General features: G+C 45.7%; 1 protein-coding gene across 3 annotated transcripts in view; it reads right to left on the bottom strand.

Moving 5' to 3' along the window:
- Nucleotides 1-838: 838 nt before the first annotated feature.
- The window catches only part of Ehf (ETS homologous factor), a 72,983-nt gene continuing 57,020 nt past the window's right edge, over nucleotides 839-16,801 (bottom strand). For 2 of the 3 annotated variants that reach the window (XM_038330347.1, XM_038330345.1), the window contains 7 exons: nucleotides 14,406-14,651; nucleotides 11,780-11,842; nucleotides 9,385-9,453; nucleotides 9,198-9,266; nucleotides 3,607-3,669; nucleotides 2,387-2,582; nucleotides 839-2,288 (listed from right to left, as the gene is read on the bottom strand). In XM_038330347.1, the coding sequence (XP_038186275.1) occupies nucleotides 2,189-2,288; nucleotides 2,387-2,582; nucleotides 3,607-3,669; nucleotides 9,198-9,266; nucleotides 9,385-9,453; nucleotides 11,780-11,842; nucleotides 14,406-14,651 (806 nt within the window). In that variant the 3' untranslated portion in view covers nucleotides 839-2,188. The remainder of the gene's footprint in view (nucleotides 2,289-2,386; nucleotides 2,583-3,606; nucleotides 3,670-9,197; nucleotides 9,267-9,384; nucleotides 9,454-11,779; nucleotides 11,843-14,405; nucleotides 14,652-16,801) is intronic. The other variant, XM_038330346.1, reaches the window with a different exon arrangement.

Here is a 16,801-nt window from a genome sequence, read left to right as displayed (position 1 = left end):
TGCTCAGGCAGCACATTGAAGAAGCTGGGGTCCAGGACCTTGCTTAATTATATTAAGTCATATAGGAGCCTCCGATGATCTGAGTCATGTGAAGTATTAATGTTCCATTACTTGACTTAGGTTCCCATGGGAACCACTAATATGACACTTAGGCATATTCAAGGAGACTCTATTTAGTAAGCTTTTAGCCAATTAATCACAGATGAACTTATCAACTAAGTAACTATTCCTTAAAGAAAGAGGGGCTTCTTTGTAGGGCTTTCTTGTTTCTTTCAAACAGTGGTGGGGAGCACTCTGCTACACCCCAAGTTGGCATAGCTTCATTACCTGGAGTTCTCCAAGTTGTGAACAGCACATAGAAAACACAGCAGAGCCAAGAAAGTAGATATGAGAACACTCAATGCTGCAGCCTATTTGAGTAGGCACTGGGTGCCAAGAAACCGTCACTCTCGGCAAACAGCACAATCTGTTTATCTGCAGAACTGATCCCACCGGTCCTCTCCAGACTCTCCTGACAATGATAGCTCTATCGTGAAGAAGCTGTAGAAAGAGCCAAAGCCAGTTACAGGAATCTGAGAAACTCACAGGCTTGTGGAAAGTGAACCCAGAGAAAGGCCTCACCACCCTAGACCAAAGCCAGGGGAAACCATGCAAGGAACAGCAGAGAGAAAACAGGCAGATGCCCCATAGTACCATCGCATCACACACATGTGGGTGCGCGCGCACACACACACACACACACACACACACACACACACAAACACACAGGCACTCGAGCGCACACACACACAGAGGCACACAGCCCCCCCACGTAAGCACATAGACATGCACACACCCACACGCGTGCGTATACACACACACACACACACACACACACACAGAGAGAGAAAGAGAGAGAGAGAGAGAGAGAGAGAGAGAGAGAGAGAGAGAGAGAGCCACAGAAGTGCAAACATTTCCTCTTGTACTTCCTTCACTGCTTTTATCTGACTTTGGTTCTCATGTGGCATTCTGAAAAGAATCTCCTCCATCTATCGCATCCTGTTGTCCCTATTATTTAAAAAAAATAAAATATATTGACTTCAAGGTCTTGCTTCTTCTTTACTCTAGGGACTAGAAGGTTCTATAAATCTTTGTCCTGAATGACTACCTTTATGTTGACTGGTTCATTTGGTGTTCTCACTCAAGGGTACTTTTGTCCTCTTGGAGACATTTGACAATTTTCTAGGAATACTTGGATTGTCACAGGTATGAAATACCGATGGAGGTCATAGATGTTGCTACACATTTTACAATGCACAGTACAACCCCCACCACAAAGAATGGACCAGCCCCAAATGTCAACTGTTCCCAGGGAGAAACCTTAAACTACAGAAACAAGAGCATGCTCATCCATCATTCCCATAGCACCACCTCCCTTTCCTGCTTATTTTTCAGTAAGTTGGGCTGAATTCTACAACTAGAAGTAAGCATGTGTGGCCAATGACTTCTTAACCATCCAAGGGTAAAGGGAGTACGGGAAAATCATCCGTGAATGAAGGTAAAGCCTCCCCACTATCGTTTTCGTCTATTTCAGCATTCCCGGGCATAATCATGCAGTGATCACAGGACACTCTGGCTTATGGAAGCTCCCCCTCTCTACTCACTGCTTCCTAAGTCAAGTTTAAATTTCCCAGCATCCTTTTGATCCCATCAATCTGAGACCCTGAACTTTGTCCTACCGATGAATCCCATTTCTCTTGAGGAGGTCACATGGATGCTTCTGTGTAGAGAACACATCACCTTTTTTTCTTCTAAATCATTTTGTAAATGAAAACATTTAATGCCCTCTTATTTCTTTTCCCTTCCTCTTAGCAAGAAGCACAAGGCTACAGGCCCTGTTGTTCTTGGGGGGGAAGAAAAGAACATCACAACAGAGACAACAGCGAATCACAACCACATACAGTTTCATAGTTCACAGAAAACTGTGTACATTAGTTCCCCACATAGGACATACTTCAACGTAACAAAATAATTGCTTTCGTCAACTGTAGTGCTCGTTCTTCCCATCAGAAGTAGATGTTTTTTTTGGTCCCTTCATGGTACATAAATATCACTGAACAGCAGTCTTTGAAATATTTACGTCCGGTTCTTCATCCATCATAACCCATTTGCTGTGTGTTTTTGGTTTGTGTCCCAAGGGTCGGCAGCTTCAGTTCTCATTTTCTCTCCATCCGCGAGCATTCTTCCCGAATTTATAGACCAGCCGCCGTCCGTCCACACGCTCCAGGATCTCTCGCTTGTAGTAATATCTGTAAGAAGGAGATTAATTAGGCGGTCCATCAGCCTGAGCACGACAGGGAGTGCCTGCTCCTGTGGCCCTGCCCTTCAAGAACACGAAGTTGCTCACCTCATGGCCCGGCTGAGCTTCTCGTAGGTCATGCTGCTGTTGTTCTTCTTCTTCCCCCACAGCTGAGCCACGGCCTCTGACTTCAGGAACCTGAAGATGCCCTCTGAACGGTCTTCCCATTTGATCAGTCCTGGGTTCTTGTCTGGGCTCAGGAGAATGTCCCTAATGAACTCCCATAAGTGAGTCCCTCTTGGGTCTGATGAAAAAAAGCAAAACATAGTGACTTACTAACGGGCCGAATCAGAGAACAGGAGGGAGAGAGAATGTGGAGTTTCAGCTTCTTCCTTGAGATACAGAATCACCAAATAGTCACTGTAGAACGAACAACTCGTCTAGCCAAGGTGTAGGGGATTTCAGTGCTTTAATCAATGTGGCACAATCGTCTACTGCCAAAGCTAGGAATAGAGAATTGGTGTTAATTATGTAATCCAGGCCGAGTTTCTTCTACTGTTCTCAAATGGCCTGGGCTTCATTTCAGACAGCAATCCTCAGTCACTTATCTGGTACGTCACTTGTTTTAGTTACTGCACCCCTACAGCTGTGCTCCAGCCATGACATAAGTAGAGCACTAGAGTCTTAACTCCAGAAGCATGTTGGGCCGGAGGGGTGGGGGGTTAGCAAACAGGGGTTGGAGGAACCAACTTAGAAGCTAGGCAGCTCCTGAATATGATTTTACTTCCAGGAGTTGCACGTCAGAGCCCCTTCCCCTTACAATTAAGAAACTGAATGAGTTTACCTGTATGGGACAAGCTGGTGGGGCAGATGGTAAAGATACCCCAAGTCTCTGTCATTTCTAGGTTGTACAGTTTTGACGGTTCTCTGTGCCCCCTTTAGACAATGTCTCTGAAAGTCTATATGAGCTCACAAGGTTTTCTCCCTGGGGAAATCTGACTCCCAGAGAGCAGAGCTGAGTCTTCAGAACAGTCATTTCTTGGGACAAGACCTCCCCCCCCCCAAGAAAGAGCCATGTGTGCCAACCACTCCTTTCCATCTCCCTCCTTGCCCTGTCCTGTTTCTTCCTAGACAAAGAGAAATCTATAACCTATGCCCACAAGTTCTTATCTGCTTAGTGTCCTAGTTATAGAGAAATTAAGATGAGGGAGAAATCCCCAAGAGGCCCGGGTTTCAGAAACAGTCAACAGGGAGTCACCTTGATAGAAAACAAGCCCCCTTTCCAGGCGAAGAAGTGGAGACAGAGGAAATACTGCCAGGCAACTTACTGTGCTTTTTGGTGTGGGATTTTACGGGGTGGTCTGGTTCCTTTTTCATATCAGGTGACTCTGCTAAGGGAAAAAGGGAGAGCCCTTCAGTTTACACACCTCAGGCAAGTATCATTTCTCACGACACACATGGTCACTATCCACAGACTACCCCCTGCATGTTGGACAAATGCTGCAGGGTAGAAATAGGGGTCGAGGCAGAGAAGTGGGACTTGTTTGCAACTGAATATAAGAGAGACACAAAAGACTTCTTTGATAAAGGGACCCATGGGATATGGGGGAGGTGGCCACTCAGATTACCTGGGGACAAACTTTCCAGATATAAAGACAGTAAGTGCAAAATGCCTCAGGCCGCTGTGCATGAAGTGTTTACACAGCCCAGAAAGAAGCCAGTGCCGATGTGAAGAAGGGGCCGAGGGATGGGAAGTGAAGTTCTGATCACTAATGCCTTACAAAAATTTTTGAAAGGACTTTGTTCTGCTCCATTCTGAGAGAGAAGGTAAGCCGTGGAAAGATTTAGGTCATCCAAAGGATGTTTTTATAACATAATTAAAAAATGTAAACACTCATAACAAAGAAGGACAACGTCTAAGCCAGAGGAGTGCCATTTTTGGCATGCAAAGTTACATTTTAATCACCTTGACAAAGGGACCATTGAGTGGCCCAAGCTCAGCACAGAGGGCCACAGTGGACTATGGAAACACAGATTAGTTTAACAAATGACTCTTTATGGTAACCCTTTCATTGTCTCCACAGAGGAGGAGACAGAGGCAGATCTATGATGTGAAAATTCTCCTAAAAGCTAAACCACTGATATTCTCAGGTATCTATGACAGATTGACGAGCTTAATCCCAGCCAAAGCTGCCCGATCAAGCAGGGACAAGAGGAGCAGCAGGAGACTGGATGACATACCATGAGAACAGCTACCCTGGAGGAACAAGGTCAATTGTCTGCTAGGTGATAGGATGAAAATATAATGTCTGCGGATTTATCACATAGATGACAAAGAACTAGAACCAAGAAGTCCCAAGGCTCCCAGCACTGAGATGGTGAACGTTTAAGGGGTGGGGATACTAGCTAGCTACCAAGCCTGATTTGATGATCACATATCATATAAAGCTACCAAACTGTCACAGCATGGCTCATGAATATAACCTTATTATGGATTAATTTTTAAAAGAAGGAGGGACTGGAGAGATGGCTCAGCAGTTAAAAGTACTTGTTGTGCTTACAGAGGATTTGAATTTGATTCCCAGTACCTTCATGGTGGTTCACGACTATCTGCAGTTCTAGTTCTAGGGGATCTGATGCCCTCTTATGATTGGCACAGTCACCAGGCACGCCCGTGGCACACATACATATGTGCAGGCAAAACTCTCGTGTGCATAAATAAAAACAAAAACATCTTTTTATTTTTAAAAAAAACTGTTAAAGAAAGGGAAAACTAACAACTTAGTGCCCCCCAGGTGTGTGTGTCTGTGTGTCTGTGTTTGTCTATATCTCTGTCTGTGTGTGTCTGAGTTTGTAGATGTCCAAGGGTACTTCAGGTGTTGGGCGGACCATTGATGATCTCATCCCAAGCCCTACAATCACTAGCTAGCCAATTTTGATACAAAAATGTTCCTAAATACATGTTAACTCTTAAAAGAAATTAGGCAAAACATGTCTCTTCTTGTGACATTACAGCAGAACTTCCTTACATAGGGATCCCTGGTAAGGTCTTTGAGACTGTTCTAGACTCATCAACACTGTGCTCAGGGAAGGGTCCAGGCATGCATCTCAGAGAGAAGACCACTGTTCAAAAGAGCTTATGAGCTACAGAAGTTAAAGTGACTAAGCAGACTGGGGCTATGGCTCAGGGTTAGAGCACTCGTACCAAGAAGGCACTACCAACAGTAAAATGGTAAGACAAGATAAGATACTTAAGGAAAATAACTACTGTTTGTTGAGTTCTTGCCATCTATCAGGCACAGCACTAAGCATTTTCCTTGGCTTCTCTTATGTCCTTCATACAATAATAATATAAGGTAGGTACTACTATATAACTCATACAAAAACCCTATAAGGTTGGGTTTGCATCTATGGAGGATCCGAGAAACAGCCTGACATAGAGCCAGGCTGTAAATATCAATAGTTGGATCCCAGAAGCTTTGGTCATAACACTTTCCTGAAAGGAGGCTCTTTGGTCACACAACACACTTCTCAAATGACTTTCTAAGAGGCAATCTACTTCCACAGTATCTTCACAAAAACAAAGACGAAAGAATAAAATCCATGGACTAGTTTTATACTTCCCAGTGTGTTGGTCCATCCACCCATCTATCCATCTATATCCATCCATCCATCCCTGAGCTTCTCACACATCTACATTCCCAACAGTTTCTCCAAAAGCCATGGTGTGATGAGAAGAGGGATTACATAAAAGAGAAACTCCTCATTCTAAGTAAGAATTTCTCTCCTGGCATCGATGCTAGCAGGGCCTGGTCTTCTGTGGCTTTCTCTGAAATCCAAAAGGACCAATACATGGAATTGGAAAGGACACCTCTCTTGGCCCCCTGCAGTTTCACAGGCCAGGGTTGCAACACCCCAACAGGACATGATGACATTAAGACAGGTCTGGCACCCACCCCTGTTTCCCAGTGATACATCACTCTGACAGGGCCATGTTGTTCTGAGACAAAGAATGGCATTTACCCAGCAGGCCACAAGCGAAGCTCATTTTCCAATGAGATCCAGGAGGAAGCAGGGCCATGATTTCAGAGCCAGGGATGGCTTCAGAAAAACACAAGAGCTTCTTGGCACACTGGCCTTACTCTGCATGGGGGCTTCAGCCTGACGCAGAATCAAGTACTTTGGGGTTATGGTATCCTCGAGAACTGGATGAACACCTAAATGTTCTCCCCCAGAAAATACAAGTGTGTTACACTAATGAAATCTGGTCAGTCATTTCAGGGATCCCTGGCTCACTTAGGGAGTTCATGGACTCTAGATTAAAAGACTGCATTAATTCTCTTTGAGATGTCAGCCTTTCCTCAAGCTGGAACACACACACACACACACAGAGAGAGAGAGAGAGAGAGAGAGAGAGAGAGAGAGAGAGAGAGAGAGAGAGAGAGAGAGTCTAGATGTTCCTATCCTCACATGGGAGAATAAGTAACCCAGGACAAAAAGATGAATGTTTCTTCCAGATATTCCTCTCCTGCCAACGTACAGAGGAAGTCACAAAAACCCTACCAGTCTTAGCTCTAAAGCCTTTTGATCTATGAGCTCATTTAATACAACTGCCTCCCTCCCGCCCCCTTGTACTCCCCACTGCCACAAAACAAAAGCCAGACCTTTGAAGTGAGCCATGTGGTCAAGTGATTCATTTGTATGAAAGAATGGCTAGCTCTACAGAGGTTACCCAGCCTGGATTTCTCTTGTTTCTCTCTCAGACACTTGGGGTCACGATGTCCGTAGGATCCCGACAGAAGCAGTGACAAGACCCAAGTTCACAGTATAAATGGGAGCCTATGCTTTCAGCCGAGCTGCTTCACAAGAAGGCAGAGATTAGACGTATTTGCATATGAGTCAGCTGTGAGCCATTTCTTTACGGGATATACAAATTTTAGTGTTCTAATAGACCGTGCCACCCTAGCTTGAGGCTCAGTAAGTCAGCAGATAAACACATCAAGCCCGAGATGGCACGACTGGTTTTGGCACTATTGAGCAGATCAGAATACTGGTGGCAGCCATTTTATGAAATGGGCAGAAAGAAAAAAAAATCCAAACAAAGCCAGCTTCCCCGCCTGTGCTATCGAGGAGACCATCATTTGACACAGAGCCTCACCTTAGCTCAGCTGGAACTTGCATGAAAACATAGAAAGATGTTGAACTGCATGCTATTTTATAGGACCTTAAAATAACAAGGCTAGGACAGGTGGCAGAGGTCTTTGGGGGCATTCTGGCCCCATCTACTAAACACTAAATTATTCTGGAAGGAACCAACACATATATGGTTGCAATTAATGTCCCTACCAGACCTGAAATCCAAAGAATCCACCAAAGGCAGACACCGAGGTTTTTTTTTTGTTTGTTTTTGTTTTGGTTTTGGTTTTGGTTTTTTTGATAGAAATCTTGGATTATTTTCAAGCCTGTTACTACTGCAGGAGGATAATGGAGAAGAGGTGTGTAAGAATCGGGGTGAAGTTGAGGGAGACAGATTCATGAAGCTCATTTTAAGGGCCATGTAAAAGCACAGTTGGTGGCCACAGGAGACAACAGCTCCCTGGTGTTACAGCGCAGGTGTAGGCTGCCTAGAGCCCCTGCTGTTCCGTGTTCTAGACAATGTGAGGCACAGAAAGGCACAGGCAGACTTGGATGTAAGGTAACAGAGTTGTGACTTCCTGGATTTGGGGGGAGCAGTTGGTTCAACTTTATCCTTAGTGGAAACCTTTTGCCTCCTCAACGACCCGAAAGGAAAGAATGGAAGGTGACACCACAGGAAGTGACACCACAGGAAGTGACACCACAGGAAGTGACACCAGGAAGTGACACCACAGGAAGTGACACCACAGGAAGTTGGCATGGAAATTAATCGGTGACTTGGGTGCTTTCCTCAGCCCTGAAGCTGGTAGTCTTCTCTAGATGGCAACAGTTGCAACAGAAAATTCCCCAGATGGCCTGTTCCTCCATAGTGGCAGATACCCTACTCCTTTTCTGACATTGGCCTTGCTTCCTGATTTAAACAATTCCCTTGGAAGGATCCACACTAAAGGCTTGGAGGAGGGGGCTGCCTTTAGATCTCAACTACAGTACCAAAGGTGCTTAAATTAGCTCCCAGCTCTCTCTTTCATAGACCCAAAGAGGTCCAGAAACAACCAGGTCAAGGAACGGCACGAAATCTTTTGCTTAGCTAATTCTTATAGTATACAGATAAATGTACCTAATGTCTGAAAGCCCCTCCCCAGGCCTAACCCCCAATGTGCCATCATGGCTACAACCTTTGACAAAGCATCATGCATGGATCGCCCCTAGCTGTATCCAATCAGGACAATGCAACGGATGAGAACATAAGTGACACCGGGCAGATGCTCTGGCTGCAGAATACTGATGAGCCAGCAAGGTTAGTCTGGGGTCGCGGAGGGGGATGCTGGTGCTGGGATGTATGTTTGGGATACAATTGAAAACTAATTCTAGCCTCCTCACCAATAAATACAAATAATTTCACCAGGTTTAACTCCAAAGCAAATTTGTGTTGAGGGAGAGGGAGAGGGAGAGGGAGAGGGAGAGGGAGAGAGAGAGAGAGAGAGAGAGAGAGAGAGAGAGAGAGAGAGAGAGAGAAACTCAAGGAACTTTTGTTGTCTTGTGAGTGGCTAGTTACAGAGTGCACAGGAGAATACTTCTGGAGGGTCGGGAGCTGGCAGTCTTTGGTGTGCACATACTCGCTGGGAAGCACAACTTCTCATTCGGATGACAACTCAGTTCATTCCCTAGATTTTTTCAGTGAGAAAGACTCCAGCAAGGTAGAAAGGTAGGGTGGCAGTAAGTTTTATTGATCATTACTAAGCGTAGGCAGGAGGCAAAGCCAGTCTGTGTCTAGACAACTTACCAACTGGAAGGTGACTGGAGGTTGTCATGGAGATCTGGGCCCGGCAGAAAGTTTTACTGTCCAGCAGATCTGCAGGAAACAAAAAAGGAGAAAAGGGAAAGGACATTGAGAGACCCTCCTGATGACACAACACCGAAGCAGAAGAGCATGCCGAGGGAAGGGCCTTCGGAGTCCGAGAGTTAGTTACCTACTGTGCTACCATAGCTGGGCTCGTAGAGATAGCTCTCTTCTTTCCACGTGTTCATAAGGGAAGGATCTGCGAGGAACGGAGAATGGGGAAGGTCAACAATTGTTGTCTCTGGATCGAAGAATTCCCATTCTCAGTGTCTGCTCATTAAAGAGGCAGAGGGAAGGAAGAGGCAGCCATAAGGATTAAGACTCTACTCCAGCTATGTGTCTCTTTATAACAGCGCCGGCCCATTTTTCTGCCAGCTCCTCTGTGAGGCTAGCTTTGTTATGGGTCTAACCTTGTGATACACACACAGTTTATTCCCAGGTCCTCTCCTAGACCAATGCTCCTTTTATCTAGAACTGCTCCAACCTTGCTTGACCTCACTTGACCTCACTCCTACCACATAATCACCAGAATAATTTTACTTTGGAGTGGAGGGAAGGCTTTGTCAGAGATGAAGAAAAGTATAATAAGGCATTAATGAGTGTTCTTCTTTCAGGGGGGGGGGGGGAGTGTCATAGGGAACTGATGGTGTTTCTTTCAGAGAAAAACCAGGCCAGTTTTCTTACAATTCCTTCTCTGCTGAATTTCAGAGTCTAGCTACTCTTACGATAAGTGATAGCCGTTGCTGCTTGGGTTTTCTCCAAGAAAGTTAAGGGGTGATATAAATTCTCAAAACTCCGGAGAAGGTGAAAGATGTTACCAAATCACAGTTTTGTTTTTAATGGGTGGGCCTTTGTATCTCTAGGAGAAGCAGAAAATGGCCCCCTTACTCCCAGTTTCTTCTCCTGTATGCTATGTCTCAAGAGTTAGTTGGAGTGAGACACACTCTTCAGATTGTGGATTAGAAGGGAACTCCCTTCCACCTGCCCCAAGTAAGCCCAACTCCCACACAATGACAGATCCAGGCCAGTCTCCAACATAAGCAATTGCTCTGCGGGCTGGCCAAGAGCATGACACTCTTAACTTGTCCCTGGCATCAAGCTCTTAGCCCCCAATCTGGGCTGCTTTGGCTTCCCTGATACCCAGGTTCCACATGTAAGGACCAGAATGGCAAGCCACTGGTGGAGCTGTGTTTTGTTTTTATAGCATACATGGTATAAAGCCTGACTCACTGGCTAAGCCCTCCTGTTTACGACATGGGGATTTAGCTGGTATTTGAACTCACAGCTACGTGTTTGGGCACCCTAAGCCCAATCTCTTGGGGTTACACCCTCTGTCCTTGTTGGGTCACCTTGTACATCTGTTGTTGTCTCTAAAAACAACTTCCAAAGAGACTTGGGGGCGTTGGCCCCTCTGTGAGCCTCCTCTCCCCCTCTTCCCAGGGTGGACCTTCTCCACCCTTATTCTCAACTTTTCTGAACCAGCAACACAAGAATGTCCGGATGGTCAAGAAGGATTATCATCTTCTTTGGGACCTCTCCAATGTCACCCTGGCCCCTGCACATAAGGCCAAGGCCATTCTCTAAGCCAAAACCTGATTTGTCTCCAGAGCTTGGGCAGATCTACAAAACACAGACCATTGGAGTTCAAGGATAGGCCTAGGGAGGCCTAGTTAATATGCTTGGCAGCTATTTTTTTTCTTTAATAATGGTAGACCAGGGCCCTTATAAAAGATTAAATAACTACATGAGCTAATTTTGGTGCCAAGTGATTCAAACCACCCCCAGGTCAAATCGTGTCCTTGGTGACTATCGCACAACCCTCAGGGAGACCTGAGGCAAGCTTTGCCAGCCCACGTGGCCTATAATCTACCTGATGTGGACACAGGGAGTGACTCAGGAGCAGTGCCACCTGCGTAATTGTGTGTGTGTGTGTGTATGTGTGTGTGTTTGTGCCCATGAAGTTTAGGGGACAGAGGAAAAAGCACAAAAATGAATGCAGACATTATGAAACTGTAGACTTTGCTCAGAGCTCAGGATAGGATCTTTCAAGTAGAAATATCCTCACAAGGACTGGGCTCTGAAGTCACCTTCAACGTCCCCAGGGAAGCTCACTAGGGCCCAGAGACTGTGCTAGCTACAATATCAAGCCAGCATCTCCCTCCTTGTGAAGCTCACTCCCACGGAGGGGTGCGTAACAAAGACTTCTTCCTTCCCTTGCTTTTCTGAACCCAGTCTCACTTTTTCTGAGAAGAAAGCCCACCTTAAAGTCTGTATTTACGCAGAGACTGGCCTTGGATCTGGATGGTACTGTGACCAGGGGAGGGATGCCTCGGCACCCAGCCATACATTAGACATAATCGGTGACCATTGGTCCCAAGGGCAAGGAAGAGGCCCCTTGGAGGCAGGGGAATCACCTCCATGGAGTCCCTGCCACCTCTTCGCCCATGCTCCCCTGTTCTCCCTCCTCTTTTTCTCCCCAAGGCTTTGCCTGGTCAAGTTGGCTCCCTCGGCCTCTCCGCACTCACCTGCTTGTTCAGTCTTGACAATGACATTGTGTGAGGACTGGAAAAGGTCACTGCTGCACTGGCCTGTGAAGGACAGATGGAAAAGTCAAAAAGCCCAGACAGAGTCAAAACCTGACACGTTCATAAGAACATAAGGCTTCTTTGAAGAGTGTCTGCCATCTTGCTGCCTTTCCTTGTTTGTCAGTGGGAGTCTCCCCGCCAGCCTCAGCACACCTGAGTCTGGGACCGTCTCTGTCCCCAGAGAACTCCTAGTTCTAGGCACCTGTACGAGTGGGATTAATTAGTGCTAGACGTAAAGAATGTCATAAACAAGAAATTCACCTTCTCTACTACTAGGAGCTGCAAGACTCTGCTCTTCTAGTCTGTCTCCTCCTCGGTAAAGTCAGGGGATTAAGCCAGAGAGAGCTACTCAGGTGACCTCTGAGATGCTGTCTCACACTCAGATATCACATGAAATCAAAATAAAAACGCACAGAAAGGCATTTTACCTTCACCAGCACTCAAGACTTTGATCTTAAACTCAATCAACCCCACCTTTATTAGATTCGTTTATGAGTCACATCTGGATAAAAATCCCAGGAGTTTTCTTTCCTTTACCTATGCCTTCAGCTCTCACACACGCAGTGCTTGCCATATAGCCTCCTATGATACCAGTACAGTAGTTCATACTTCTGACCTTTAGTTTTCCCATCTTCAAAATGGGTACAATATTTTGCCTACATAAGGGACATTTGATGGATCAATTCACAGGATAAATATAGGCACAATAAATGCAAACTAGTGAAATCTGTGTGGAAACGGAAGCAACAAGCCCAGGGTGAAACGCCTACCATTTGGCACTTAGAGGCAAGAACGGTAAGACCAAACAGTTCATAGAAGGTCAAAGATGGCCACCACACCTCCCAAACCTCCCTCCTCAGTCTTCCGTCAGAGCAAAGCTTCATGGGAATGCACATGATTAAAAGTGGCATTTTTAATTCTTCACCTATAAGTCTGCTCTCTGCAAAGATTCCTGAAGGTTATCTAAATAATAGAGCCTTGTTTTGTGTGATTCCAATAAGAAAAAAAATGAGTAACTACCACCATGAGGTGAATGGGAAGAAGGGAATGCCAGGGTGCCAGATGAGGACATCCAAAGTGACACCATGGCTGCCAGCAACACTGCCACACTCCCCGTTGATGGCAGCTGTCCTCACGGCTCTAGAGTTCACATTTACTGAGCCCAGGTTACTTGTCAGACACAGGCTCTACTGAGACATAAATTCACTTTCCAGTGGGTCAGCTTGCTCTCTCTCTCTCTCTCTCTCTCTCTCTCTCTCTCTCTGTGTGTGTGTGTGTGTGTGTGTGTGTGTGTGTGTGTAATATGTCACCATGAACAGTTTGCAAAGTGGCCTCCTGTGTGTGAGATGAGAAACCTGAAGAAAGAAACATGATGTTTTAGGAACTATTCTGTTTTCAGAAGTATTTTCATTATCGTTCTATTTTTAAATATTTATTAATTGTGTGTGTCCTCATGTGTGTGCCTCTATGTCTAAGTATGTGCACATAAGCACAGATGCAGTATGGATTGTCATAGGTGTTGGAACCCCTGAAACAAGGTTTATAGAAGATTGTTCAGTCTCTGTTGTGGGTGCGGGGAACCAATGCACCCCCTGCAAGAGCAGTGCATGCTTTTCACTGCTGATCCACCTTTCCAGCCCTAGCTGTATACTTTAGGAAAAGCAAGAGGGAGTGGGGTCAGCCTTCTCCCATCCAGATACAAGGATCTAGTTACACTCGCCTTCTTAAATGCCCTGTACTCCCATTTTAAGAATGTGGGTCTGGGTTGGGTGCACAGGTACATTCCTATAACCCTAGACCTTGGATGGCTAAAGAAAGAGGATTTTGAGTTCAGGGTCAACCCGAGTGACATAGAGAGTTCAGGGGCAGCTATATAACCACATCGTCCCACCTAATCTCAGGATAACTGGACCAAAATTTTAAAAATTAAGATTAAAATATTCTAGGCCAATAAGTTTTTCTTCTTTTTTAAATTACTGATGATCTTTTTTTATTACTGATAATCTTTAACAAGTAAATGAATGACTGAGAATTAAGTTCTTAGACTCTGTTAGAAAATGAAAAGAGGGTTGGAGAGATTGCTCGGTGCCTAAGGGTGAGCCATCTTGCAGAATTTGGCAGAGGACCCAGGTTCAGTCCCTAGCATCCACATGGTGACTCATAACCATTCGTTAACTCCACTTCCAGAGGACTCAGCACCCTCTTCTGAGCATTCTGTGGACACCGGGCACACATGTGGTGTAGATACATACAAGCACAGGCAAAATAAATAGTCAAATGAAATAAAATACATAGGAATATTTTTTTTCACGTAAAGGAAAAGCCGTTCTTACTATGACAAGTATTCTGTGGACATGTGGACAGTTCTGTCCCTCTAGAAATGAAAGAAGCCACAAGAAGAGTTCCGCCACTGTTTCTAAGGGGTTAGACACACCGTGCCCGAGGCTTTGCACCTCTCCTCTCCTCTCTCTGCTCTTCCCTGTCCTGGGAACCGGTAAGCTGGTGTGTTGCGTCTACAGGGAGCCCAGCCAGCAATGGAGCCCCTGTGCTTCCCAGCACCACTCACCGTTCCACTTGAGATGCTGCAAGTTGTTGTAGAGAAGCTGCCCGGCATTGCCCGCTGCCCTCGTGAACTCCTGCAGGCTCATGCTGCACAGGTGTTCTCCGCTGATGTCAAACTCCTGGAAAGGGATGCAGCTGGCGTCCAGTTGGTTGGTGTCCAGGAGGTGCTGCAGCCATTCCCACACCTGGTATTTGGTCCAGTACTGCGGGTGGATTTCATGCCACTGGCCTCCAAAAAAGCCACTGGAAACTGCAAAATAGAACATGGCCCTGTGAGTGACGCCCTGCTTGTTCCTGGGCAGTCTCAGACATGAGAGGCACAACTGTGTGATAATATAATGGAGACCAGAGCCAGAGGCTCCATCCTGCAAGCATCACCGTGGGGGCTGAATACAGAACGTGCTCTGCATAGCAGCTTCTTTGCACGTGGGGGCATTTTACCTAGTAGTGGCAGGGCATCTTCATGTTCTTCCTAATGTGACGGCTAATACTAAATGATGCATGATACCTGAAGTTCCCTGAGCTCACTCCCCACCCCACCCACAAAGAAGTACCAAAGTATTAGAGTTGGCTATAATTTCATCTGCTTTCTAGTTGATTGTACATATGCAAATACACTCACGTTGCCACAAAATCTCATGAATACCAAAATCTTAACATCCCTTATGGAACATGTCATATTCACATATATAACCTGCACATTTCCCCATATTTTCAATTATCTCTAGATTAACTACAATCCCCACAACAATGTAAATGCTGTGTAAATAGTTAATGCTAGATTGGTTGGAAAATGATGACAAGAGAAAGTTTTGTATTTACTCAGAACAGATGCATTGTATGTGTGTGTATGTGTGCTGTGTGTGTACATGTTTGTGTACATGTAAGTGCATGCACATGTGTGTTGAGTGGGTGTATGAAGGCCAGAAGTCAATGTAGGTATAGCTCTCCATCCCATTTTTGGAAACAAGTTCTCTTTATTGAACCAGGAGCTCACTGATATGGATAGACTGGCTGGCCAGGGAGATGCAGGGATCTACCTGTCTTTACCTTTCCAGTGCAGAAGTTACAGATGCGACCTACCACACCTGCCTGGCTCTCACACATGTACTGGGGTCTGGAGTTACAGGTGTGATCCACCACACCTGCCCGGTTCTAACACATGTACTGGGGTCTGGAGTTACAGGCATGATCCACCACACCTGTCTGGCTCTCACACATGTACTGGGGTCTGAAGTTACAGGTGTGACTCACTACACCTGCCTGGCTCTCACACATGTACTGGGGTCTGGGTTACAGGTGTGATCACCACACCTGCCTGGTTCTCACATATGTACTAGGAGTCTGGACCCAGATACTTGTGTTTTCCCAGCAAGGTCTTTAGCCATGGGCCCATCTCTCTAGCCCCAAGATGCATTTTTAAAATTTGGAGTTGGTTGAATCTTTGGTGTGGAACTCTGGGATGCAGAGGGCTGACCATAGTTCTCTCTCCCACTTCTTTTTTCCCCTCTTACACACACAGTCAGACAGAGAGAGGCAAAGATTCAGAGACAAAAACTGAGACTCATCAAATACAGACCATTTTCCATCACAAATGGGGCTTTAAATTAAGCTTCCCTTTCTTGATTGATGGCTTTGCTCTTACCTGGGTGATACATCTCCTGCTCCAACGCCCCTTCTCCGCTCAGGTTCCTTCACAAGCTTCCTACTATTCCCTGGACTAAGACATGAAACTGCCACGCCAGGCACTGAAGCACTTGGCCAACTCTTTTGAAGTGACTAGTATCCTCTGTGTTTTTTTGTGGGGGTTGGTCCCCAGGTCCCTTTCTGTCCCATCATTTGCTGGCATTTAGCCTCTAGCTGAATTCAGAGCTGCAGTTTCCCCAGCTCACTTGGAGAACTGAACTCCCAGGAATCATGCTTAGGATTTATCTCAACAGTACCTGTTATGTTCTGCTTATCTCTATAGGCTCCTAAGTTCTGGCTTATCATTTTTTGCAAAGTGTACGTTCAAGGTCATGGACCTTCTGTCTTCATATATCCATAAAACCTCCTTGGGAGCCATGGTGGAAGCTCATTACTTAGTCAATGTGATTCAGTTTCAGCCGAAGAGCAAATAATGTAGGCATATAGCTGTGCTGTGAGGTAAGCTGGGTGCAGATGCAGAGTGCATTCTGGTGGCTAAACTGCTGAGCATGTTATAGGTTAATAGTCTGTGTACATGGCTGCCTTGTGCTCACTTACGAGAACTTCGGAGAACTGGCCCAAAGGCATGGGAGCTAGAGAAGACAGCACCAGCCTCTAGGGCTGTGGTGCAAATTGAAGGCCCTCAAGGTCTTCTGAAAACAGAGATAAAGGGGAAGAGAGCCCTCTTCCAAGAAAGGTAAATAGCAAAGTCAA

Source organism: Arvicola amphibius, chromosome 5 (assembly GCF_903992535.2).
Source record: "Arvicola amphibius chromosome 5, mArvAmp1.2, whole genome shotgun sequence".
Classification (NCBI taxonomy): domain Eukaryota; kingdom Metazoa; phylum Chordata; class Mammalia; order Rodentia; family Cricetidae; genus Arvicola; species Arvicola amphibius.
This window is presented reverse-complemented; position numbering and strand designations above follow the sequence as displayed.